The sequence below is a fragment of the Crocodylus porosus genome, unplaced genomic scaffold (genome assembly GCF_001723895.1).
Source record: "Crocodylus porosus isolate Cpor-Errol unplaced genomic scaffold, CroPor_comp1, whole genome shotgun sequence".
Taxonomy (NCBI): domain Eukaryota; kingdom Metazoa; phylum Chordata; order Crocodylia; family Crocodylidae; genus Crocodylus; species Crocodylus porosus.
In genome coordinates this window covers 10495118-10521652 of record NW_017728925.1, presented here as the reverse complement: position 1 = coordinate 10521652, position 26535 = coordinate 10495118, and the positions used below count along the sequence as shown (strand labels likewise).

The following is a 26535-nucleotide window of genomic DNA, read 5'->3' as shown; positions in this document are numbered from 1 at the left end:
GATCCAATTGCAGAATTAGAAACAAAAACCAAGATGATGATAGAAAGATTTATTTTACTTGCTCGTAATGCCCACATCCTAAAAACAGATATAAAAGGTTTTAGCTGCAAAGAAAAGGCAAAGCAAAAACAGATGTTTACACTTTGGAAAGCAAAAGGAAAAAAAACCAAAAACAAAGAACTCAGGCACAAAGTTACATTCATTAATTTTCAGGAGCAGCAAAAGAATGTCCTACTGAAAAAGGGCAGGGGAAAGCAAAAAACTTTCATATCCTTCTCCTTGCTATGAGATCATGTGGGTCATTTTTAAAGCCATTCTGAATTCTCAGAAACATTAAAGGTGTGTTTCTTTGTAACTTTGCATGTTTCTGACGTCTTAAAAGATGCACGAGAGGCCCTGTCAGAGGCATTTAGTCTGTTCTCCAATTGCATTTAACATACCATATTATTACACTGGCACATTCACCACTTAGTGACGATTGTTACAAACAACTTCGTTGTAAGCTAAAAACCTGATCAAATTGCATTTCAAAAGCAAGCATGATCTAAACTCTGTTTACACCTCAGAAACTATTGAAGATTTTTATTTTAAAAATAGCAGCCAAGCAATTTAAAATTTTCTCAAGTGTTAAGACCTTTCAAGTGGCAGCCCAAAATCAATTTTAGGAGATATCACCCTTTGAAAACAAGGCTTTGTCCTTAAAGAAAAAAAAAAAAGAGCCAATACCACCTTATCACTACAGTCTAGTCAAATAGATCTTTCCCCTTTACTATAAATACTAAAATATTTTAGTTCCCTCTAGATACAAGAAGCTGGGAAAATGTTTTTTTGTTCAAGGTTGCTCACTAAGCTAGAGAGCAAAGAGGTGTTTATTCACAACCTTCACCCCACCTTGTAAGACAGCCCCTTTGCAGTTCTCAGTACAGACAGACAGAGGTGGGTACCAAATCCAGTGGCTTCAATATACATGGCATAAAAGTGAAGTTTTACAAAGTTATCAACTGAATTTCTCTAGTGCAAGGTAGATTCCCCAGCAAGCAGCTTCATTATGCACCTATATAGTCTCTTAGGCTACCCCCAAAAATATTTTCAATATTAAAAATGCAAGTCCTGGCAAGTTCCTGCAACTTAAAGTGGTATATTATCTTCCTTTTAGGCCCAGTTCTGCATTGCTCAAGTCAGTGGGAGCAGCCATGCATCCTTGCAGACATTTAAAAGTAGCTTAGTGCAAATATGTCACTTCTACATCCAGTCTTCAGATCAATGCTCAGTAAAGAACACTCTAACAGTCAAACCTAAAGGAAGCCATCTTGTTTAGGCTTCAGCACTTCAGAGGGTATCACCACATTTTTGAAGGCTGGGGGGAGTGGGGAAGAGGGAGTTTAGGAAGGGCAGCTCTCCTTTGTTAAGAGGTATAGAAGGAATATTGGTAGACTACCTAGGACTATGCATGGGGAACAGCTCAGCATTTCTACTGGGGACAGGAGAGAATTGATTCAATACACCAGCAATGAGAACTTTGAGAGACTTTGCTACAAGAAGCTCAGATTCCTTGAGGATTCCTCTTTGCCGTCATCAGAAGGACAACAGATCAGATTAGGAATAGGAGTGGAGAAGGAAAGGGAGTAAAATGGTCATCTCCTCCCCCACTCCAATCTCCACCACTTCCCTTCAGTTGACTGATTAGGAATTGTGTTTTCCTACCTTAAGCCACAGCATGACCACAGAGTCTGCTATGATGACCCCATTTTAGTTCCCTGTCCACTGAGGATTTGAAAACCAGCCAACGTTCTCATTCATGTGAGAGGCTGCCTGATGCACTCATCCTAGGAAACACTCAAAGTAGCAAATACATATATAAAAGCCACCAAAGGAGAGAGGAGAGAGCGTGCTCTAAAAGTCTAAAAAGTGAACAGCATCAGTTTTGCAAGTACAATCATTCTTTCTTATTACATTAGTCTTCAGATTTTCAGCATTTTTCCAACCACAAAGCTGCTAGAGTTCATTTTCCATTCAAACCAGCCACTCAAGGGCACAAAGTGGTGTAAGAAAAATCTGGCAAAGTAACTTGCTTTTAGAACTCATCCAACATTTTAATTCTGATCAACATGCGGAAGGTGGACAATATCCTCCATTTCCTGCAGCTGCTGTTTGACTCCTACCAGCATCAGCTGCCCACCCAAGAACATTTATTTTTATTAAGCCTTACCAAGTATTTCTCCTCCTCACCTTTTCCATGCCTAAACCGCTGTCTCTTTATTATGCTTGTCCAGTCTCTTGGGGCAAACAATTTTTGTTTCACATAACTGCAGAATGTCACATTACTGAACCATGGATGTTTTAAGAGTACACTCTCACAATTTTAGGGGGGGGGGAACATCTCTTCTTTATTTCAAATCCTTGTAGATTCTTCTTGCCCTTTTTTTGCCTGCTTTCACTACAGGAAGTTGCATTAACAAGTCTGTTTGAATGAGCCTGGCTGTAACTCAGGAGACAGAGAGAAAAATGCAAAGTCAGGAACAATTCAGAACTTTTCACTTTCCACTCACTTCACTTTCTAGGAAGTCTGTATTCTCAAACTTTTGTTTCACAAAACACAGCTGGACTATTCACACCAGCTCCTGGATGAACGAGGAAAGACTATCCACATGGGACGGCTCTTCTTTCTAAAAGCTGAACTTTACTGGCATCGACTCTTTTGTTCTGGTCCCTGCTTTTCTATTCCTGAATATGGCCTTATCCTGAGACCACTAATTTGGGATTTAGCACCAAACCTGAAGCCAAGCCAGAACCATTATGAAGTCTGAGGCAGAAACTGTGGCATGTGGCTTTATAGTATGCAGCAGAACTCAACAGAATTACCTGCAACCCTTCTAGAAGAAAGCATCTCAGATTCAGGTCACACAAATACTTCTACACTACACTTCAACTCAGAGCATCAGCTTGGCACCACTCAGAAGCCAAGTTTCACTCTGAGCCATAAGCTTTGACAGACAATGGTCAACTTCATTTCACTGTAGTGGGAGAGCCTTCCAAATGCCAGTCCTTGTTACTTGTATATATGCCCTGTATATACACCTAAATCCACATGTGCTTTTTATGGAGAACAACTAAACAGACAAGAGCTTCCCCACAGCAGCTTGATCCAGATTCCCTGCGCTCCAAGTAACTGCAGTACAATTTCTTCTGCGTTTCAAATAGCTCTCTCTCTGCTCGACTCTATAGGCAACAACAGCAGTAGGCACCAGCTTACACAACCCTCCTTCACCTGTGCATTTCTTACCCCATGCTACCTGGCCAGCGATCAGGGGTCAATTCTGAAATGTAGCTAAGCACATTTGATGGGCATTGGAGGAAGTACATGTGCATGCAAGTAGGCAAGACACAACCTACCTGCTTCCTCCTCTATTCACAGTGTGCAATGGCATCTCAGTAGACTCCCAAGTGAAAGGATAGCTGCAGCAGAAGCATGGGCCACCTTCTAGCCAACAAAATCAGCAACACACAAAACAGACTCCTTACAACTTCAGTCTTGTTACAAAAAACCTGCATTTTACTTCCATTCTCTAGTCTTCAGTGCATTACAGAACCATCTCTTCCTCCTCACCAGAAAATTATTCTTCTTCCTCTCCTCCACATCTGCTAATAGCATTGCAAACACTAAAAATTGCTAAGTTAAAAATCAGTAGTGGTGCCCATAGAGACATGTTAGAGAAATAATAATAAAAAAAACAAACAAACTCAGGATTGATATGGTAAGAGTGAAGTAGAAAATTTGTTGATACTCCCCCCAACCCCCAAAAGCATCAGGGACATGTTCCCAGTTGACACAGCTGGGTAGCAGACAGGTGCCTGTATGCTGCAGGAGAGGGAGGAGAGGCAGGAGGCAGAAATCTTGGGCCAAGATATTTCATGACTTATGACACCTAAAAATTACTTAAAAATAAGGAGGAGAGCTGGAACAAACAAGAGGTTCAAACCATAAGCCTGCACGTGGTCCTGGAGCTCTCCTAGCCAACTACTGGCTACACGAAGTTCAAGATGAGCAATTAAAATGCCACCAGGGATGCTGGGTAATGGAAGTGTTGCTGACACCAGTTTCCATGCCAGATGGGTTAGCCACCTCTTGGGGAAAAAAAAAAAAAAAAAAAAAATCTTCCAAAAACACTCTCTCCTATAACCGACTGGTGGATATTAGTGGAGCTCCTCCAGAGATCCATTTTCACTGGGTAGTGTCCCATTCATCTCTAGGGTGGTCTCAGTACCCAAATATCCCAGTAGGATTTCACTGCGCCGCCGAGAGAGCTGCAGAATGTCTTCTGCCAGCAACTGCACTGTGGTGTATCTCACATTGTCCAGGTCAAACATGTCCTTTAAATACTGCACAATCTGGTGCTGCAGAAAAGAAGGAGAGAAGTTTGTAGAAAAGAGACATTTGCCTCCCTCTCCCATGCCTAGAATCAAGCAGAGTCAACGGTTCTAATGTCAAACAGCATAAGGTACATGGCTAAGGGAACTGCGGCCATACTTAGCTGTTCAGAAGTCTCTGTGGCAGAAAAAACAAGATCTGTTCCCAAATAAATCCAAACCTGATAGCCACTTAGAAAAAAAGAGCAGAGAAATAAAGGCAGTGTTTTGTTTTTTGGTTTTATTTTAAAATCGATATTACTCTTCAGGGCAATATCTACTGCAACAGTTTTAATTCAGTCTTGAAACAAAGGAGAAGAAAAACATGCATTCATAAGACACTACCATGAACATTTAGGCTTTAAGGTCTACTATAAGTCCCATATGATCTTAAGCAATGCATTCAAATGTTAGATCCATTTGTCTCTTGTTTTTATAGAATGAAAGCATGGATTTTAAGCACCATCTCTTTACAACTTGTTCTCACTCCCAACTGTGCTGCTCCAGTAAGAATTCTTGCAAATCATAAAATATAGTCTACTGAACTGAAGAGCAAAAGTTTCATTAAGATTGATCATGCAAATCCAAGTATTTTCTTGCTGCTCTGGTAGATGCCCTTCTGTGAGAGTATGTGCTCACAGCTTTGCATGAGAAGATGGCAAGCATCCCACAAAGCAGCATGACAAGACGACCAGCTTACCTTGAAAAAACCGCAGACCTCAGACAGTTGCTGTTTGGGCCCCAAAAAACCAAAAGCTAGAACAGGACTGACATGCTCCGATACGGAGTAGAAATGGGAGATAAAGCCATCTGGTACCTGCCATTAGGAAGTAATTGAGAAAAAAGTCAGAATTTTAACAAAGAATTTTTCCTGAAGAAGCTAGGCTTATGAAGACAGCCTGGCTGGCCACTGAAGTGCAGCGGGTTCTGAACTGGGCAGTGCAGCTAGCATGACCCAGCCAGCTGTATTACTGAATATACTGGCAAGAACATCTGCATGTGGCCATTACTGTATAATACTGGGCACTTCATAGGTCGCAGCCCCAAGAAATCAAGTGAAGAGGAGGAGACTTGATACAAAAGAACTTTCAAGAGGCCTCTGAGGTTCCTTCAAGCACAGGAGTCAGTGCTACCGCTGCTGTTTCAGATGTTGGGAACAGGGACATGCACTCTGTTTTTATGACCACCCTATCTGGATTTGTCAGGCTCCAGATCTATTGGCAATATTAGATTTCATGCAGTTCCTCCGCACACAAATCACCTATTGCTACTTGTTTTACTTACCATCAGAAGCCTCCTCTTTGCCTTCAGAACAGACCAGCAGGCAGTTGCTAGGGCCTACAATTAAAAACAAGGCAACTATTTAAATACTATTCCCTTTCCAGAACAGGAGGCAATTCACTTATCAACTGCCATTATGAGAGCCTTGAGCTTTTCCCATTCCTACCCTTCTGCAGCCAACAATTCCAAAGTTAAGTCCATTAGAAGCCTCACAAACTGGAAGCAAGAATGGTTTTGGAGTGGCCCAGCTAAACCAGCCTCATAGCTTATGGATCAAGGCTCATGCCACGTGACATAATCCCTACTGTACTTCAAGTCAAAACCTTTCCTGCAGATCACTCCATTTACCAAGACACTGGGCAACCCCATATATTGGCTAGAGGGACAGAAAAAGCTATTCCTTTAATAAACTTATGTTCAACCAGAGAAAACAACAACCAAAGCTCTCTGGCCTTTAAATCATACTAGTGGAATTCTGAATGAGAGCCACCCTCTAACATACCGTCTCCTTGAAGCTATCAGAGAGCCAGCGGTTGCGTAGGACAGCTAACACAGAGGAGGGAGGGTTTTCCAGGTCCTCAAAAGCATCCATGAGAATGAAATCCAGCACAATATCAAAGAAACTCATGCACACCACCTGCCAGAGGACACAAGAGTTTGTAGAGGAACCAAATCTAGAGGGACCAACTGGGAAATGGGCTCTATTTGTTAGACAGAGCCAAGACAAGCTTGCCACTGATGTAAGTAGGCACAACTCCACCCATTTCAGGTTAGCAGCTTGAAGTTAACAGAACCATTTACGGCAGTAGCTGGCAGGCCTAGAGACTGTCTTGTGTTAAGGGTAAGTAGATGGCAAAACAAATGAAATCAAATGCAGCTCTATAAAACTTTACAATAGCTGTGCTACTTGGGGCAAGCCAAGTCAGTACAGCTTCAAGAGTTAATCTATCAAAAAAAGTTTCTCACTGCATTAAGTTATGCTGAAGGGAGCCCAAGCCCTGAGCTCTTTTAACTCACCACTGTGACAGGCCTAAGGCAAGGGCAGGCAATTATTTCAGGTGGAGGGCCACTTAATGAGTTTTGGCGAGTTGAGGGCTACATGGGTAGCTTTGCTCCTTGACAGCCGTCCTGCCCCCTGGTCACCATCTTTCGGCCAGAAGTCCCACCCCTAACCCCTGGCCTTTGCCACCAGAAGTCCTTCCCTTGCCTCCCAGAAATACTCCTTTTGGGAGTGGGGGTTGCCATCTTAAAATAGCAACAAATCATACACTAGAGGTCAAACACCTACTATAATATATTTTAATGTTATTACAAACATACTTTTATCTTGATTTGTGTTTGCATAGTGTATAAATCAAGGTGACTGCATAATAAAACTCAAAAATAAATTCTTAGTCTTGTGCATCATGGGGGGGTAAGTGTATGTGTGGTTGTATGGTTAGGTGTGGCATAGGGTATGTTGGGGGGTTGTATATATGGGGGATTATGGGGACAGGGTGTAGCATCTGTGGGGTGAGGGAGGATGGAGAGGTGTGGGGACCACCCCCCCACACAATCCCCCCCGTGGCACACTCAGGGTGCTCATGTCTGCACAGGTGCTGGTGCCCAGTGGGACACAGCTCTGGCCAGTGCTGCACAATCACAGCAAGGGGCACCGCCTCTGCCAGGCAATCTCTATCACCGGTGCTCCCTGCCACACACCTGCAGCCTCACCACACTCATGGCATGGGGAGGGAGAAGCCCTAGGTGCTGGCCAGCTGCCTTCCCCGCTAGGGCTGCATGGCACAGGAGGGAAGCCCCAGACGCTTTCCCCGCAGGGGGTGAAGGCAGCCAACTCCACCACTTGGAGCTTCCCTTTTGTGCTGTGCAAGCATGGCAGGAAGCACCAGCAATAGAGATGGCCTGGCAGAGGCTGCACTCCTTATCCCAATGTGCAGCACTGGGGCACTGCACCTTGCCAGGGACCAACACCCCAAGCCCCCCGCCTGCTGTTACTGCTGCCGCCACTGCCACCCCACACTCCCTTCACACCTACACTGCCCACCTGAGCTCCATGCTCCCTCCCAGCTGCACCCCTGCCCCCACAGCAACTGGGAGGCAGGGGAAGCCAAGCAGGTCTCCAGGGGAGATGCAGCAGCAGCCGCTGCCACCTCACCTGGAAGCTGTGTGCTAGCCAAGCTTGGCCCTTCCACCCACAAGGGTGGGACCGGGGTGCAGTAGGGTATGTCTGGGGAGGTGTGTACATGTGGGTGCCCTGCTCCCACCCCTTGTGGGTGGAAGAGCTGTAGGTAGGGTAGAATTTGTTGGTGGGTGCTGTGGGCCAGAAAAAAGTCCCTGGCAGGTCAGATCTGGCCCACAGGCTGTATTTTGCCCACCCCTAGCCTAAGGAGAGCCCATTCCAGAGGTAAACTTGTAAAACTTTGCACTTTCAATGTTTGGAAATGGAAACTCTAGCTCTTAACATTAGGGAGAATGAAAAGCAGTTGCAATGTCAAGGTAGTAGCTTTAGGTCCTAGCACAGGGGTGGGCAAAATGTGGCCTGTGGGCCAGATGCAGCCTGCTAAGACATTCTATCTGGTCCGTGGGACCCCTAAAAAAAATTTAGAAAAATATTTATCTACCCCAGGCTGCCGGTCACACAGCTCTCAATAGCTTGCCAAAAGTCAGTAAGCGGGCCCTCCAGCCACAATTATTGCCCGCCCCTGTCCTTGCAGTACCAAATGGTGAAGTATCCAGTTACTTCATTTACAGGTTTCACTCTTGGATTGCCCCAGTGTAAATTCTGCTCAGTCTGTACTTCTGTTCTTTCTAGACAGAGAGAGAGAGAGAGAACGCAAGCACTATCACAAACCCCTCTTCCTTCAAGCTCCTGCTGAGTAGTTGGCCAGGTGTCTTGCTTCAGTGCATAACACAGCATCTCCTCATAGCTTTCCAGAAAGGCCTTGGGGTTCTTGGAGAGAATGAAGAAAGCAGATATTAGGGAAAGTTAGAAGCAACACAGTCCCACTTGGCTATTAATCATTTTCAGAGTCTATTCTGAGATGAAAAACTCTCGAAGGCTGCTGACAGACTGAATGCAGCATGTGCCCCCCCAGTGTGGGGGGGGGATGTACTAAGCTTAAAGCAAAATGCTGTTTTGTTCTGTTCGTGTCTGTAAGCAGCCAAAATGATTTCTAAATACTCCATCCAGAATATTAGGTCAATACTAGCCAGGCTTTGCAAAATGGGATGGGTTTGAGACTGCCATCACCCTGCTTTCTAGCTTTGTATTGCTGGTGTTTGGGGAATCATGGGAAAGACTATACAAATGCCTGAGTACACAGATGTTCTTGTAGCTGACAAAACCGATTCCAACAGGATTTGATCATCAATTAGCAATACAGAAAAGCAATACTAAAAGCTACAGGTTGGTGTAGAAGACTAAAAGCCACATTGAGATATTCCCTACTCATTGCCCTCAACAGAAACAAATGCACCATTGAGGCAGATGGATCTACTGAAAAACCAATGAGGCACCATATCATTGATGATGGCTTTGGAGTAAAGACTGTATTCAAAGAGTCTCACAAAAGGTTTGATGAAGAGAGGGAATTAGTTGTCGTCTTCTTCCCAACTCAGTTATCAAAGCAAGGTAAAAATCCAGTGGCGGACCAGTGTATGAGTGATGCCCCTTTGCTCATGCAAGGGGCACCCAAGCTGTATGCTGCTCACAAGCTTCCTACCTTCTCAGCCTTTATCATTAGTCCTCTCACCATCTGTTTTCCAACCTCCCCAAAGAACAATTGGTTGCTCTCATCCTTCAGGAGTTCCTGTGAGAACAAAGAATCTTCTTTCACCAAACAAGCCAATATCATTCCTAGTTCTAGGAGTGAGTGTGGGGAAAAAAAAACTGGGAGTCAAAGTAAGAGTGCTTGTACCTGTGAAGCAGGCAGTGCTGGCTGTCATTTTTTCTTTGACCCAAGTGTAATTTAACACAGAATCCGCCCTGCCCAGGGCAGCAAGCACTGTGAAGCTTAACTGACTTCTGGTCACTCAGCAACTCCTCTAGCCAACTACTAGTTATACTGAGAAATTCTAACAGAAAAAAATTCACTCTAGTCCTCTCCAGCTAGAAGGAGTGTTGGTGCAGAGATGAGTCTTAAAAAGGTAGGGTGTGTAAAAGGAAAAGGAATGGAAAGGTGGGAGAGGGGCTCTCCTCTAGAAATCAAGCACAGAGGAAGATAAGAATCCTGGAGAAGCAGCCCAGAAATACATGGGGTGGTACAAGGGTGCTTGTGTGTCACTGTCCTAAGTCTTGAGGTATTCCCCTACAGATTGGGTAGCCAGGGACAGAAAGCCTTTCATACCTAACTCAGGGGTTCCAATCCAGCCAGCTGCTGGAGAAAGCTGCCAAGTGGTGTATAAGAGGTATGTTTATCACCTCCAGGCAGTTCCCAGGAAACTGAGCATTTAAGTTACAGAACTGCTCCAGCAGAAGCTTGGGTGCCTACCTTGGCCAAAGTCACTGCTAAAATGGGCACAAAGACAACCATGCTTTCACCATACCAATGTTTCTGGCCCCTTAGTAGGAGCATGTTTTACCCATTTGCGGTTTTCATTCTTGTAAATGAAAACATGGTTGCCATGCTGAAGGGATACTTAAAGGAACGTTTTAGGAGTCTGGAAGCCTTAGAGCAGAACCTGCGATTGCTTTCTAATAACCAAAGAGTTCCTACCTGGAAGGCTTGCCTGATACAGTGCAGCTTTGCCAGGAAGTCCTGATCATTGTAGCAGCCTAAAAGCTCTGTCCTAGAAAAGAAGAAAGCAGAACATTATAGGCTCCATCAAACAAGAGATGACTTCTTGTAAGAGGGCATGCAACAGAGATCTTGAGAGTTGACCTCTTAAATTCCTAGGCCCCTTCAGGAAAACAAATATATAAAATAAATAATTTGCAGGCATTTCTCACACAGAATTAACCCAAGCCACAAATTCTTTTCCTACAGGTCACTGAACTACCTTTAAGCAGTCTTTGTTCTTTAAAGTACATGGCTAGATTTAGATCAGCAAATCTTCTCTCCAAAAGGGAAAAAATTATGCATCCCATAACTAGTTTCTTGATGCAGTCTTAGTGGTTTTCACAGCAAGAGAACATAGCCAATTTTAAAAAGTCAAATTAAAGAAGGCTTAACAGCATCAGAAATCTATAGGTAGTTTGTATTTCCAGACCAGCAGAGATGGTGCTATGAGTTTCTCTTGATCTCCCGAAGAGAACGTCCTAGCCCCAACACTGAGGTCTATACTACAACGTGCCCCAACACCGAGGTCCTACCACAAGATCTTACCTCTGCCTAGAGTTGTCATAATACTTAGAGATACTAACCTTAGTGTTCTGCAATTAACTTTCCCTTCTTCCACCAAATGCAGAGCTTCTTCATATGCAGCTGCTGGCTTGGAGAGATAGAAAGGTATTTCCCCAATTTGGAGGGAGTCAAAGAGCTGCCAAAAAAAGCAAAGGACGTAGGAAGCAGAAAGACAGTTACATCTCTGCAGGTCAGAAAGCAGCAAGAGGGCAAAATCCAACTGATGCAGAAAGCATTAGTGTGCCTTATTTTAAATATAGATTTCAACCCCCATTACAATTCCTTTTCTTTCAGTTTTCTTAACTCCAGCACGGCCCAGAACTTTTTGCTACAGCTGCAGTATAAGCCATGTTTAGAAATGCTTTTACAGTACTAGTTTAGCTGTTACTTTGAGGTAGCAAACATCTAGTTATCCTTCCCATGGGTTTCCCCAAAATTAGGAACAGAGAGTACCAATTCCCACTACATTACGAGTAAATGGCATACAGTGGTTTTATTGATTTATTCTAAAGAATAAAAACTGAAGTCACCTCTGCTGCAGAGAAGAAGGAGTCCTCAGAAGTTGAACTGTCTTCACCATCTGTCCGAAGTCTCAGTGACCCGTCCGTCAGTGGAAGCATAAGGGTCCTCTCTGAAACAGAGAAAAGAGGACACAACCATGGGGCTCCAGACACCTGCTTTCCTCTCTCTAGATTGCCATTCCCCCCCCTAGCGTATTCCCCTCCCCCCAGGAATAAGAGCCTATGACAGTCCCCCCTGCGCTCCACTCCACAGTCGCCTTTAAATGCCTGTCACCTCTTTGACTTGCTCAGAGAGATTTGTTTGGCCTTTAGGAGACATATGGTTGACGAACTGCATTAAGAATCCTGGACAAAGCCCGAGGCTTCCTCATTTAATTACTGTAGCCCCCTGAAGAACTGTGCTTTTCATTGAGTGACTCTAGCAAATGCCTGCCTACTACTAGGAAGATAAAAAGGGTTCTACAGAGCTAGATTAATTAGCTTCCTCAGTCCTGTAGATGAAGCAATAAATCAGAGGCCAGGGACCAGCAGTTGACAAGCTACAAAGCATTGCATTTTTCTGGTGCAAAGCTTGTTCACAGGTTGAGTTCCAAGAAAAGCATCTGTCTGTCCATCTTATACCACCAAACTCTGGCTCAGCCACTCATCTCTAGCCTCTCTAAATGGATCAAGTCTTTTCCTATGCCCAGTATATGTCCTTGTGCTCAGTTCTATTCCCCAGTGTGATCAATTCCAGGTTATTCAAGGCTGTATGTCTTTATCCATCTTCAAGATCCCACTTACCCAGGTCTAGCAGCATGCTGTCAGAGGGGAGTGTAGACCCAAATTCTTCCTGGAGGTGATATGCCTGGTGCAAGAGGGATTCAAGCTTTTCAGCAAACTCCTTTTTTGGAGACTCCTGCTTGAACAACAAATAGCATACTTACAAACCTATTAGCCTGCTCACAATAGCAATTTGTCATCATTAGAGATGCTAATAGGACAGTTTTGAAGGGAAAGGTCAAGAGCCATGTTTTACACATTGCATCTTAGCCAGGGACCTAAAGTGATTCTTCAGCTAGGCATGTTAAACTGACAGTACAGAATGAACAAAGTAGGGGGCAGCACAACTTATATACACACTTCCCTTCCAGCTTTCTTCATTGTGGCTTTTGAACTTTAGAATGCTGGGGGGGAGGGGGTTAAGACTCGGGTCACTAACCCATCGCCTCTAACCTTCTAACACACTGGATATCACACAGAGGAGTTCAGTGAGGTCAGCGCAACCTCATGTAGAGGTTTGTTCACATCACAAAACCTGCACAATCCTGTCAATTTAAAAGGCCAAAACCAAAATAGCAGTGTACTGAGACCGACTTCATGGTGGCATTAGACACAAGTGAAGTTTTCCATTAACACATTTGCACATTATCAGTAAGAGTTAGCAACAGCTTGCATAATGCCTACCTTCACAATACTTTGTTTAGAGCTGCACTTTCACAAGCAATTAAGCCTACCACTTGGAGAGTTAACAAAAGCACAAAGTTTTGGTTATGCAGCAACTGTTTTTAGGCTAACTGTAACAACACAATGGCAAACAGCAAAAGAAGAATTCAGGTTTGACTTGCATAAATATTACAGAACACAAAAGCAAACATCCCACGTACTTAAGACACCAAATTCTGTTTATAAGTGCCACAGGGTGTCTTTCACCAACATCTGACTCCTAAAGAATTCCGACTTTCATCCCTCAAATACAGCTGCCTTTTTAAAGCTCCGTAGTCACTATTAACCCTCTTCCATTGAAGATCCCCCTTTTTAAAAAAATCTGCCTCTGAAAGTTCTCCCAGATTTACAGGGTCAGCATGCCACCTGTAATCCTAAAATATAAGCTACTGCAAACTCTCTCCTTCTAACCTCTTCAGTGACCATTTTTAGCTATTAAGTTTTTCTTTTACTAAGAAAAGTGCATGACCATACCATAGTCCATTTAAAGTGCAGCCCAAGAGAACAACTGATAAAAGCAATGGAACATAACTACCTCCAATTTTAAAAGGCATTAAAAAGGAGAGACAAACAACATTGTTAGACAAAATCTACTTTTGACCTTGTTTATTGCTGGATTTGTTATTTTCTTTTCCTGGCCATACCCAGCACTGGATTTAAAACTAACCTGTGTGACATCACCTGCTGTGACAAACTGGAAGCACAGGGGGTGGGGTGGGAAGAGATACAGGGTTCTTTCCTTAGAGGCTCACCCACTCAGTATGGCAGACAAGTTATACTTCTGAACATACCAGAAGGGTGTATGTAGTCCCCCCAGACCTGCTCTTTAATGCTTGATCTCCCACTACCTCTTTTCTCTCCAGTTTGGTGCCTCACAATGTTCACTGTGGAAATTGCAGAGGAGAGGCAGGGAACTTACCTCTGACAGCTCCCCTGACATGGACTCTTGGTGTTTCTTGTTCTCCCAGGGGAGTGAAGTGCTGCTGCTGTCTCTCTGCCGTACAGTCAATGCCTGCTCCCACTTCTGCAGAGCTTCCTCAAACAGCTCCATCCCTGCCCGATGCAACCAAACAGTGAAACTGAAGAGCTTGTTTAGATGGCAGAGGAACGTAGCGACCAGTAAGGCTCCTTGTTCGCTCGGGAGGAGGCTTTCCTCTTCTCAGAATGCTCTCTGAACCCATACGGCAAAAGATACTAACTTAGGTATTTCCATCCTTATGGATATATGTTCTTTTTTTATCTTAGGATTAAATAAGACCATTTCAGCAAAGAGCATCAACAATGTTACTTCTGAAGCATATTTTCCCCACTTAATAGCCTGGAGGGGTGGACCTTCTCATTACACAGGCATTGAGACCATCTATCAAAGGACAGGAAAAGGGTTTCTCCAAGTTAAGCACAGAATTTGCCAATAGAATTGCATTGGAGTTCAGCATGGAAAGGGATGGTGTTTTCGGGATAGGGTTGGGAGCCACTGGTGGACCTGGTACAGAGGCAAGGACTAACTGCACACAGAGACTCAACCCCTACTCTCCTCACAGCAAGCCCTGCAGGGCAATGTTAAAAAAAACATGATTTACCTTGAATATAGAGGCTTTCAGCACTAGAGTCTCCAGCAGCTCCAGGATCCTCCATTGCTCCTGTCTCCCAGAGCCCTGCAGCTGCTGGTGTTGGGCTGGAAGAGTTCACAGCCACTATCTGACCCGTAAGAGGAGAAAGAACAACAGATGCTGTAAGACTTCCTTGCAGTCTAACAAAAGCAGCAGAGAGCTGATCTTTGCATTATGGTACCTGCAGATACACCCTCAGCTATTTGCCATTTTGAAATTTGTACTTGTTTTTGGCATTCGCTTGCTTTTCCAAGGTGGGAATACCAGTGTTCCGCATCCAAATGTGTCCTCCCTCTGCAAGTGTTCGTGCTAGTGGAGGACAACAATGGGAAGTGGCTACCTTAGAGGGAGCTGTCAAGTGCCAAGCTGCTGCAAACCAAGTTCTCCAATGATAAGCAACATCATTCAACAGAGCAGAGAGTATCACATCCTCCCCCTTGCTTCTAGCCAGCAGCAAGCTAACGTCTTTAGACACAGAAAGAAAAAAGGCTGTGCAATCACCTCTCCCTGGCTGCACCTGCAAAGATATAAACAGGCATCGCTGAAAAACCCAGGCTTTGTTCATGTTGTGTGCACTTATCTGGGATACTTGGACAGGGAAGGGGGCAGGTGCATGAGAAAGACACTGCAACACCCATGACAAAGTAGGGGTGGGACAGGAGACGAGACCGCTGGGAAATAAATGACAGGCCCTATCCCCATAGGAAAGGGAAGGCAGTGGCTGGGAGGCAAATGCAAACATAAAGAGGGAGCAGGTTACTAATGAAAACAAATAAGACAGGACATTTGTGCCAGAAAAGCAAGTCATTCTTTTCTTCCTAGTCAAATGCTCTTGGTGTGGGGCTAGAATAGAAATGAGAGTTTACAAGATCTGTGTCATGGTTCAACCAGAAACCTGGACATGTGCCATGAGAGCATTTTCTGGTCAAATGCTACAGGCTAGCAGGGCTAGATTCAGATGTTTACAATTGCATAGGAATTGTTCCCAGCTGCAGCAAGTCACAGAATACTTGACTTCATTTTACTTCCTCAGGCTCAGTTCAGATGTCAGCCTCTTGAAGGCTCAGATCAAGTGTAGTTGCTGGTACTGTAGCTCATGAACAATTGCCATGACTAATGTTCTGTATCAGCAAAAAGCAGAGATTCCAGGTACCATGAAGCACTTGTGCCAGAAGCAACTGATGTTGGGGAAACAGTAGTGGTTATCAAGGGGCTTAGCCTGTCTTCAGAGCTCCAAGATGGTGCTCCCAAAACCAAACAGGTTAGAAGTCCAGTCTCTAGCTTAGGGATAAGGTCCCTTTAGTCTGAGGCAAGAAAACCAAACCAAATGATCAGTATGTCTAGGGGCAGACTACAGCCAGCTATAGATGTAACCCTGACCTTGAACTTCTGTGGAGACCAAAAAGGTGCAAGCCAAACACTCCAGCCTGCTCACCAAATCCTGTCAGGACATAGGAGTCTTCCCTTTGACCTGTTTCAGGAGCTATTTTGGCAAACTCGCCAGAATTTAGTAAGTTTTTAGCCGAAAACAGAATGATTTTGAGGTGCATCTCTGCAGCTGCGACATAAGTCTCTTTCTAGGTCATCCCAGTTGTTCAAACCCAACTTCCAGCAAGAGCCAAGATATACAGCGGAAGTAGCAGGAAGTATTGAAAGCGGTGGGGGGAAAAAAGGCAGGAATTCTCCAACTCATCTCTCCCCCCTAAACCTACACAAATGTAGAATATCCCACTTGTTTGAAGCACATTGTTTCACAAGAGAAGCACAGAGATTCAAAACTATTTCCACATAAAATACTGGTATTTTAAAGAAGTCAAATTGCATTTAAATTTATTGTTTCTTCCCAGATTAGATTGACTTACCCTTTTTTGCACAATTGGAGGCCCAAAATTATGAGTCAAAGCATACCACCAATTTGCTCTGCAACTTCTCTCCCATGTCCCTGGATGCAGGAAAGGGGGATGATTTGGTCTGTCTCCCTTTTCAACCTACTGTGAACTGCAGAGGAAGGCAGATCTTCTGCAGCTTTGCAGGAACCTATCCCCCAAACAACAGCAGCAATGATTAGATCTCCAGCCTAATTCACTTTAATTTGGGTTCACACCTCATTAACAGGAGATAGTACTTCACCCACCACTCCTCTATAACCCTGCAGCTAAAGCAGTGGCTTCAGTGGTTCAAATTGGCTCTGGCCCACTTGATACGGTTGTGGCTTTTATAGCACAGACAGGTTCTGAAGAATTTCCACTTTCATTTAACAAAAAACAAACAAGAAAAAGCTTCCAACTCTCATAGATAGAGGAAACTTTTTCAAACACAAGTAAATGCCTGAACTCCAAGCCTGAGCCAGTCACTGATTTGATTTGCCTGGGGATTCAGACTTGCATTTCAAGCATTTACTCACAAGCCTGAATCCACCAGCTATGCAAATCAGTGGCTGAGAAGTGTGATTTCTGCCCCACCCATTCATCTGGATAGGGTAGTCATTCTAAAACCTAAAGGTGGTTTTGCTCAATGGCACCACCTGTTTTGCCAATGCTGATCATTTTAACAGAGGCAACAGGAACAAAGTGTCAGGGAAGAAACTACAGAGGAAATGATCAAACAAGACAGAATTGAAAAGAAAGGGCAGAAACAGCAGCTCTCAAAGAGGAAGACTTCTCAGCCGAGTAGTGCTATAATATGAAGCTAAAGCATGAAACCAACAAGATACAATCAAAGTGCATAAGTGCTAGATTTATCCCTTGATCTCTGTGCAGGCCTTCATTTGCATTAGGGGATATCCTGACTCATGGAATGCAAAAAGGAACTGAGCCCTTGCTACAGAGTGCCAATTCTCCTGAGTCTAAAAAAAATTAAAGATGTTAGAAACCTTAATTTACACCTCACTAGGTCGAGCAGAGAAGAGGAATTTTGCACTAAGAAAAGCCAACATTTGGAATTTTCACCTATTTTTATTGGGGAATGTCAGTGGCAAAACAGTATCACCTGACCCCAGCTGACTTTCCTGATTAAGTGCAAGGAGGTTGGACCCAATGATCTTGCAAGGTCCCTTCCAGCCCCTTACAATCTATGAATCTAGCTGGAAAATGGGTCCCAAATGAAAAAAAAAATATCCCACCCCCAATCATTCCATCCAATTAGGCAGCTTAATTGGGAAGCAGTGCACTCCAGCAACATGGGGAGAGGCTGCTTCTGAGAGACCATGAATGACCTTTCAGTGGTGGTGAGAGTTTCAAGGCTTGGCAGGCAGAGAAGAGGCTGTAGCCATATGGCCAGTTCTTGCCCTATGAGTGAAGGGAGAGGCTGAGAGGAGAACTAAAGGAGTCTGTGGATTCAAAAGGTGGGCTTTACAGACCTGCACTGTGTGCTCCAGCTGCACTGGCCCTGGCCTATACTGCAGGTCTCAGGAAACTTCCCACCACCCCCCTGCTCCATCCATGTGTGCTGGTGTAAAGCTGTCCAGCCTACAGGAGTCGGCCTCATAATTATGCTGGCAGAGCCCCCTAGTGGAGATGCAGTGTATACCAACAGGAGTACTATACATTAGGCATTGGCTTCCCATACAACAGAAGCTGAACTGGCCAAAAAGTTCCTGTGTTACCATAGTTGCAGCTCCACCAGAGGTTTTGTCTGTGTGATTCCCACCCGCCCTGCCCGTGCATGTGTCCCCCATATGTGTGCACAACCCCCAGAGCCTATGTAGCCATGCTGGCCAAACTGTAGTGTGGACAAACCCTACGCTAGCATTCCCAAGAAAGCAGTTGGGAAATGCAGAGAAGCTTCCCGAGATGTCAAGGCAGATGAGGGTGCAGTATGGGAGTTACTTATGCCTGCTACTAATGCAACTGGAGTGTGGGAAGCCTCAAGCAGCAAGTTGGTAAAAAGCTGAGTATGCATTCTCCTGTCAGCCTCTCTCTCCACCCACGGGACTGGTTATGACTGAAGATTTCCCATTTGTCTAGGCCATGGAAGTACCAACAATATTTAACAGATGCCCTTTTTTCTTCCTCAGAGACTAGTTGGGTGAGAAGAAACCCCTCCCCATAGTGCCAGGATTAACTCTTATCCAGACAACTGAGCTAATTAATTATAAACCCATCAACACCTGAAAAACACTCGGGACTATTTTTTTTAAATGGCTTAGCGACGGAGCAGACTAGCTTCAGGAGTGTTAAGGGGACTAGACCATTTTATCTGAACCAGTCAAGACTACCACTAGCTTGTTAACATTTGACCAGGTCCCAAAACTAAGTCTCACTCATGGGCATAAGATGTTTTACTACTGATTAGAAAGGGGGTTACCCTGCAATTAGCCCTAAATGTCTATACTTTTGTGTAAGGCACGATGTTGCAGGTGACAACGTTTATGGTTTGAACTAAACACATATTTGGCTATACAGTGCTCTTGTGCTCTCTCTCTCTCTCCTTTCAGTAACTGCAAACACCTCAAAAGTCATTGCAATACTATCCCAGTTTGTTTGTGGCTCCAGTCTCCAGACCAGTGGTTCTCAGCTTTTTGGACTCAAGGCACTGCTCCATAACTTTTGGAAACTGAGTTGCAGCCAACTCTAAAAACAAATTTATATGTTACAGAGCTCACCTCCTTGCAGAGGGGGTGGAGAATCTGGCCTGCATTTATCTACTTAGTTTATCTGCTTAATCACCCATGCCTCAAGGCACCCTTCAAAGGATCTAGCAGCACCCCAGAGTGCCCCTGCACCCTGGTTGAGAATCACTACTCTAAGCAGTAGCCATGAATGTCTAACTGGAATTGAAGTTGTGAAGGGTGATCAACACCACAAAACAGGCCTTTAAAAAGCACCTTTTAAGTACCAATATCTCATTATCTATCAAAAGCTCTGGCATAAAAGTGATGCACGTGGGTGCAGCTCAATGCTCCTGAAAGCATTAATTCCAGTTGATTAATAATCCTACTAAATGTACATAAGTAGATGCGACTCCTTCCTCTGTGCTGCTACAGCAACGGTGAAAGATTTCTTACCGAGGCAAGGCTGTGGGAGGAACCAGAGCGTTTGCTGGGCTCAATGGAGGAAATCCCGCTAAGCGTGTCATTGCTCTTGCTGCTTGGACTTTGTACTCTCCTGCTGGAATATCCTGCAATCAGGAGGGTTGCAAAAACAAGCCTTTAGGTCTTCCTGCTCTGTTTACACCATTCGAGGGGAAAAAAAAGGAACCTACGAAATCAGATGTGGTGTTGCTCTTTCCTGCCTGTCCCTTTCTGTACCAGGTTCGCACCACTGGGAGCAAGATCCCCTGCAGGCTGCTGAGAGGGCTGTGCCATCTCCAAAAGAATCAGCTCTCAGTGGGGTGTGAAGCGCTAGCAGTCGCAAATAAATCCAGTTCAAAGCAAAATGGTTTCATTGCAGCCTTGGATAGTATGGGGAACTGTGATTAGTTAGTGACACAGAACATGGATCTTCTGGGTTAAGGAGTCAGCAGAGGGAGGGGGCAGCATATTTCTAATAACTAGAGCTGAGAATTAGGGTGCTATTGTCTAACTTGCTGTCGCTTATCCTCCGTACCTCAGTTTCCTCATCTAAGATGAGGATATAAATATGTACTCACCTCTCTAGATGAAAGGAAGCATGCAAGTATTATTGGAGAAACATTAAACATCAGTGCCTCAGACCCTTCATGCTATGCAGAATGCTACAAGTCACTGTCACCAGTGCAGGGACAGTGGTAATTCAGCAGTTTGTCTGATTTCCCCAGAATATTTACACAGCTCCATAACTTCACAACACCATGCACACATTAATCAAGCCTAAAAAACTTCCTGTTGGGCAGTTTTTGTGCTCTATCTTTTTTCCCCAAACAGGGAAACCACAAATAATAGGCAAGGTGACTGGCCCGTGGTCACAGAGCAAATCACTGACAGGACTGACTTAACATTCAGACCCTTTTGACTGAATCTAAACTACACTGTCTTCTTTACTGTTTGGTGACTGACAGAACACAGGCCATGGCATGCACCCAGCCACCCTTACCAAGTGAAAATATTGTACAACGGGCCTGGCATTTCCTTTATTTGTTAAGAGTAACGGCAACTGTGAATCTGGATCGCCACTGTTTGACTGCTTGTGCTGTCAAGGTAGTAATCTTGCCCTTTTTACCATCTATTCTGTATTGTCACCTTTATTAGGACACTGTCTATTTTTGGCTCCCAATCTCATTCTGCTCCTTTAAAGTATGAGGAACTACCTTCCAACACAATCTAGCCATCTGCTTGGCATAACCTGGGATTCTGTCCTCCTCCATGTCTCCTCCTCCCAAATAATAATGCTCCCATAAACATCATAATTTCTCCCCGCCATTTTCTCTTGTGATACAAACCTTTTTTCACAGACGGGACTTTCCTGGTTGATAGGACAGGGACAGGGACTCCTCCAGGCTTGAGACCACACTTCTCTGGAGCTATCTGTTTCTTTCGACGTCGACGCCGCTTCAGCTGATGTGCAGCAAGAGCCAAGGCAACTGTTCCAAGAGCTGTGGCGAACAGCACCTTCCGCAGGCCAGGGGAGAGCCGCAGCTGAGAGAAGACAGACTTTAAACACAAAAGATATTAGAAAGCAATGATATTAATATTATCTCCACCTCTGGATTTCATTCAGAACAGCTAGACTCTAAAGATACTTTATAGTTGTTTTACCAGTGAAATGTAGCCAACAGAGCAACTGCTTAATAGCATGCAGTTGGACAGAATGTATATCTGATATAACCCCATAAAGTCAGCAGGGAAGGGAGTGGGAGTGGGAGTGGGAGTGCATGATGTTTCAGAGACTTGAAATCACTGTTTGTTGTCTGTGTGTAGAGATTAAAGATCTCAAGGCACTTTTCCAAAGACAAGGTTGCCAGTGTCCAGCCCAATACTTTCTAATACCCACACTAAATCCCAAAAAACCCCCCAAAAAAAACCAGACATAAAATTCTGTCACCCTTTTAATCAACAGCAAAAGGTTTCACTGACATCACTGGTGTCTAGATTTCACCCCAGAAGCATATCAGTCCCCTTCATAAGAAGAACTTATTTTAGGTCCAGACAGAACTGAACAGCGGAAGAGAGAAAAGAGGATAACACACTGTCCTACTGGAATCTTTGAAACAAAGTTACCTTTGTTTTCCAGGAAGAGATACTCTGAGAAATGAGAGCTGAGAGGTGTCAGGTAGGCCATCTAGAAGGGCCTAGGTAGCTGAAAGATGGGTTAAGAGGGTTTGCAAGAGAATTTACACTTTAGATCAGGCCTGAAAATGTCATAAGACAGGATCTAGCATTACGTAATAGAAAATTATAGTGTAATTATTAATAAAGGTCCTATTGCTAGTAAGAAGCAAAGGGTCAGAGTTATGTTACTAACCTCAGTTCTGAATATCCTGATTTACAGGTAAGATTCATTTGCCCAAATATTGAAGACTGAAATATTAAGCATGATTTAAGCAAAAAAAGTGTACTTTCATGTCTCTAAGGATGACCCACAAGTTTTGCTGAGCAGAAAGAGAATGTGGCAACAAGAATGGGGCATGAGCGATTGTAGCATTATAGAAATGTCTGCTCCAACATCATAACTAGCACTTTTTCAGAAGTGCATAAAACCAGCTGTTATGCTTTGAACTGTGTTTTTCCTTTTAATTATTATTTGGCTTAAAAGAGATCTTTTAAAAATGTGGTAAAATATTTATCAACTTCTCCAGGTATCATACTGCAGCTTCCTCCACACATATAGACTCAGTGAATTCAGAGTGAATAAACCCAAAAACTTTTCTGTTGAGAATGTAGCAACTTGTGTATTGCTGGATGGCAAGAATGTATCCATGCCTTACTTCCAAGCATCATCTTTCCTCAAATCCCTTCTCCCCAGCCAAGTGTCCCATCAGTGACACAGCCACCTGCAGAGCTCCCCCCTTAGGTATCCTAATCAGTCCCTCCAAACCTTTCCAAACCTCTCTGGGCCTCTCACAAGAAACCTCCATTTCTGACTTCTGCAGCCTCCTGCAACCCCCACAGCAACTGTCACTCCTCCTCCTCAACACCCTCTGATTCTTCCTTCCCCCCATTCAATTAGCACTGACTCTCTGCCTTCACCCCTCCAAATGAACTGCTGCAGGCAGCTCTGCAGAACCATGCATACAACCCAGGACTCTTTTACTTATTTTTATTTTTTTTACCTGCCCAAAGGTTGTGTAAACAAACACCGGGATCTCTGCCACAGTCATTGCCAAGGCTTGGATGATAGACATTCCCTCGGTTCTTTGAAAGGCCATTTCTGAATGAGGCTGCGAGTACCCGCAGGAGTCAGTGTGTGGGAAGGACACTTAAGGAACCATTCAGAGCTCAGAAAGAAATCCAACTTTGTTTCAACATGTGTCTCAGGATTGCAGGGGCAGTCTCCAGCTGGGAATTTTCTTCCTGCATGAAGAAAGGAGGTGAAGCAGATAATTAAACAGAAGCAAGGTCTGCATGGTCTGACCTTCAAAGCACATTACAATCCATGTCAAGCAGCAAGACAGCTAGAATGGACTCAGCCACAATCTCAAACCTGCTCCTGCAAACAGCGCTATCACCTGCCTCTCCAATGAAACAAGGAGGATTTTCAGTCCTTTTTTTTTTTTTTTTGTCACCAACCTTTTTCTATACCAGGACCCACCTGTATACACCAATGGCCACTCCCAACCCACTGCCCTTTGTCCCCAGTGTGTGGGCACAGGGGGCCCAAGCAGCCCCTCGCAGCCGGAGCTCTGCCAGCCTGCAAAGGAAGCGCCACCATTTCCCAGGTTTTTCCCCTTAAAGCTTGTTTGTGACCCTTTCCTATATTCTCACAACCGCGAGTTGAGAAGCACTGCTCCGGGAAGGGCTTGGGGGCATTTCCAAAGCAGCGCAACCATCTCAGCGTCGTTTGGAAGACAAGGTTATGGACAGCGGCTAAACCCTGTTGCCACCCATTTGCCCCCAAACTGTTTTAACTTGGCAGTGAAACTAAGCTGCATTTTTAAAATCCGGCCCTGCAGCAGCACAGGCCGCAGAGCTCCCCCCACCACGGAGCGAGGCGGCAGGGTTTTGGGGGTGACACTTGCTATGGGACAAGACCCCGCATGCAAAGGCTTGCCCCTGAAGGGCTGCACCTCCTACCCCCCGGCACCCACCTCCTGCCCAAGCCCCGCCTGCTCAGGGAAAGCCGCCCCAGCCAGGCCCTCCCTGCAGCATCCCCTCCCCGCACTGCACAGCCCCAACAGGGGGACACCATGACGGCCCCCGCCCCCCTCCCGCCGGCGAATGGTACAGCCCGCGCCCTGCTCAGGCCACCAGCCCGGCCGCTACCACGTGCCGCGGGGGGGTGGGGGACGCTCTCACCCCGCCGCGTTCCATATCTTCGGAAGGGCAGTGTCTCCTTCCCTTGGCGCAGCCTACGCCGACTGCCGCGGCGGCTGAGAGTGAAGGCGTGACCGCCGAAAACCACCACCCGCCGCAGCCAATCCAAGCAGGAGGATGTGCCCGCGCTGGCCAATTACGGGGCTCCTCCGCTCCGGCTGAGGCTACGGCTGCGGCGGGGAGTGTGGTTGAGCCACGAAGAAGTGAGGGCCCAGCCGCCATTGACAGGTGATCCAAGCAGCAATTAAAGGGGCCCTGCCCCCAGCTGTCCACGTGTCCCCACCACAGCCCGGGGTGAGCCTCCCCCTCTAGAACACCCTTCCCCCACTCACTCACACCCACCCAGAGATGAACCAGCCATGATACGGCGGTCCGGAGCGAGCTAGAGACGCTGCGGAACCTTCCGCGGCGGCGTCCCCTTTAAGAGCCCTGCGCGCGGATGCCGGAGCGCATCGATGAGAGCTATAAAGGGGGACGGGGCGCGGGGCGCGCTCATTGGCCGGCAGCGGGCGGGGCGGAGCGGAGGGGAGGCAGGGAGTCGCTTGCTCTTGTGTCCCGGCTGCTGCAGCAAGATGGACTTTAACGTGAAGAAGCTGGCGTCCGACGCGGGGGTCTTCTTCACCCGGGCCGTGCAGGTGGGAGCCGCAGGGCTGGGGCTGCCTGCCTGCCGGGGAAAGCTCCTCGGGGCGGGCTGGGAAGGAGCTGCGGGAGATGCAGTGGGTGCCGCCTCCAGGCTCCGTCCTCGCCCGCGCGGGCGTAGGGCGCTGCTGGGTCCTGCCGGAGGCGGCGCCCGAAGGAGCAGGGCGAGGCCGGGTGCCTCCATGCCGAGCCCGAGGGGCGGTGGGGCTTGCCGGGTGCCTGGTCTCGGCTGGAGCCGCGGGGAGCCGCCTGTGTCCCTCTGCTGCCTCCTGGCTCGGTGCCTGTTCCCGAGGCACCTGTTACCCGGCTCTGGCTATGCAGCCCAGGCCGAGCGCAGGAGGGATGGGGGCAGGCCGCTCTTTGCTCCCTGCGCCCAGCTCGTGGGAGGACGCCCTTCTTCATCCTCCTTGGGGGGATAAATGCTGAGGGTGGAGTTGAGCTGCTTCTGGGACATGGGACTGAGTGTGATCCTCTGGGAGGGGCACTTCTCTCCTATGTATTCTTTGGCCGATAGCCTCAACACAGAGGGAGGCTTTGCTGTTTGGTTCCTTGCTTGCTAACCAGCTTGATGGGTCCTTCCTTCCCATCCCACGTGGAAGGGCTTTGGAGCAACTGTGGGATGATGAAGTCGTAGAGAACATGTGGGGTGTGGAAATGCCCCTCTGCTCCCCAGCCAAAAGGTCTGGTGCGGAAGGAAGTCTTGATCCTACCTGAATTTTGCTGGTTTTCTCCCATGTGTGACATACTAAGATGTTTGTCTGCCTGCTTTCTTCCACCCAGGCGGGTCAGATGTGACTTGGACAAATCTTCTGCAGCTCTGAAAATGGAGCCTGTTTGGTTTCCCTTAAATTTGCTGATACTTGGGGGTGGAGCACTGACAAGAAATGGGGACTGAGAACTCTTATTTTCATCTGTCGAGTGACCATTGAGCCTCCTCACCCCAGCTTGGGTGGGGGTTGCCTATTGCCTGCTTTAGGATGGCAAGGAGACTTGCCTTGCCCCGAATGTAAATGCAGCACTGATGGGTTGCCTTGGTGCCTGGTATTGTACCTGGCAGTGAGTTTTTGCCATTTTAGAAAGGGAGTTGCCTGCTAGCAGGGACACCTGCATAGGACTAGATGCTAGAGTCTCTCTTCCTGGCTCTGCCACAGAGTTTGCTTGATGCCTTCTGTACAGTTATCCTGTTAATTGGCTTGTTTGTGCCAAGCTGTTACCCTGTCTCCAGTGTGTGCCCCACTTGGGAAATGAGGCATTCAGAACTGAATGTATGATATGGCTATGGCAACTTTAAGTGCCTGTGAAGTGCCTTTACTTTGAATGGAAGGCACAGTAGAAGTGACTGGCAATGCTAGGAAGAGACTGGAAAACAACTTTTGAGATGGTGAAGCTGGAATTAAATAGTTTCTCTGTGATTTCCTTGTATTTATTTAACATGCAATCCCACCTTTACTTAGAAGATACCCTCTAAATATCTTTTGGTACTGCTTACCTATGCTTTTTGCAGTTGGTGGCTTTTAATTATGCTGAATAACATAAAGAAGCATAAGTGAACTATTTTTTTTATATAAGCTGAGGAAGCAGGTTGCCTCCTTGCTTATTAAATTTGTATAACTGTCCACTCATTACCTGGAAAAAATGCAAGCATTTCCCTACATTGACTGTTCTTGCCCCAAAGAAAATTATCATTTGGTAGAAATGCAGCTTGACAAGGAACAATAGCAGTAGCATGAATTTGTCTGGAGGTACAAAGAAGCTAACTTGTTAGATAAAGCTGCTCCCTAAGAAATTATGCTTGCCTTGCAGGTGACTATTTTGGTAACTCTGCCAACACAGATTAAACTGCTCCATTTAATTGTTCCCTG

At 45.7% G+C, this 26535-nt stretch overlaps 2 protein-coding genes across 9 annotated transcripts in view; one reads left to right on the top strand and one right to left on the bottom strand.

The window, feature by feature from the left end:
- Positions 1-4106: 4106 nt before the first annotated feature.
- MIGA2 (mitoguardin 2) lies at positions 4107-24159 on the bottom strand. 3 transcript variants are annotated; one of them, XM_019540749.1, is made up of 16 exons: positions 24017-24159; positions 22834-23074; positions 21004-21214; positions 19652-19764; positions 14617-14734; positions 13956-14089; positions 12335-12452; positions 11561-11661; positions 11051-11166; positions 10404-10476; positions 9411-9497; positions 8540-8638; positions 6191-6325; positions 5692-5745; positions 5108-5224; positions 4107-4395 (listed from the first exon to the last, which is right to left on the bottom strand). In XM_019540749.1, the coding sequence occupies exons 2-16, from the start codon at positions 22927-22929 to the stop codon at positions 4195-4197; spliced, it is 1773 nt and encodes a 590-aa protein (XP_019396294.1). In that variant the 5' UTR covers positions 22930-23074; positions 24017-24159; the 3' UTR covers positions 4107-4194. The 3 variants fall into 3 exon arrangements, with proteins under 3 accessions (XP_019396294.1, XP_019396296.1, XP_019396295.1); XM_019540751.1 differs by having other exon boundaries at positions 12335-12449; positions 24017-24153; XM_019540750.1 differs by lacking the exon at positions 24017-24159 and adding an exon at positions 23809-23884.
- A 361-nt stretch (positions 24160-24520) lies between these two features.
- The window catches only part of SH3GLB2 (SH3 domain containing GRB2 like endophilin B2), a 41501-nt gene continuing 39486 nt past the window's right edge, over positions 24521-26535 (top strand). For 4 of the 6 annotated variants that reach the window (XM_019540758.1, XM_019540755.1, XM_019540756.1 and 1 more), the window contains exon 1: positions 24523-24669. In XM_019540758.1, coding sequence (XP_019396303.1) covers positions 24607-24669 — 63 coding nt within the window. In that variant the 5' untranslated portion in view covers positions 24523-24606. Of the gene's footprint in view, positions 24670-26535 lie in introns of all 6 variants that reach the window. The other 2 variants (XM_019540759.1, XM_019540757.1) reach the window with 2 other exon arrangements.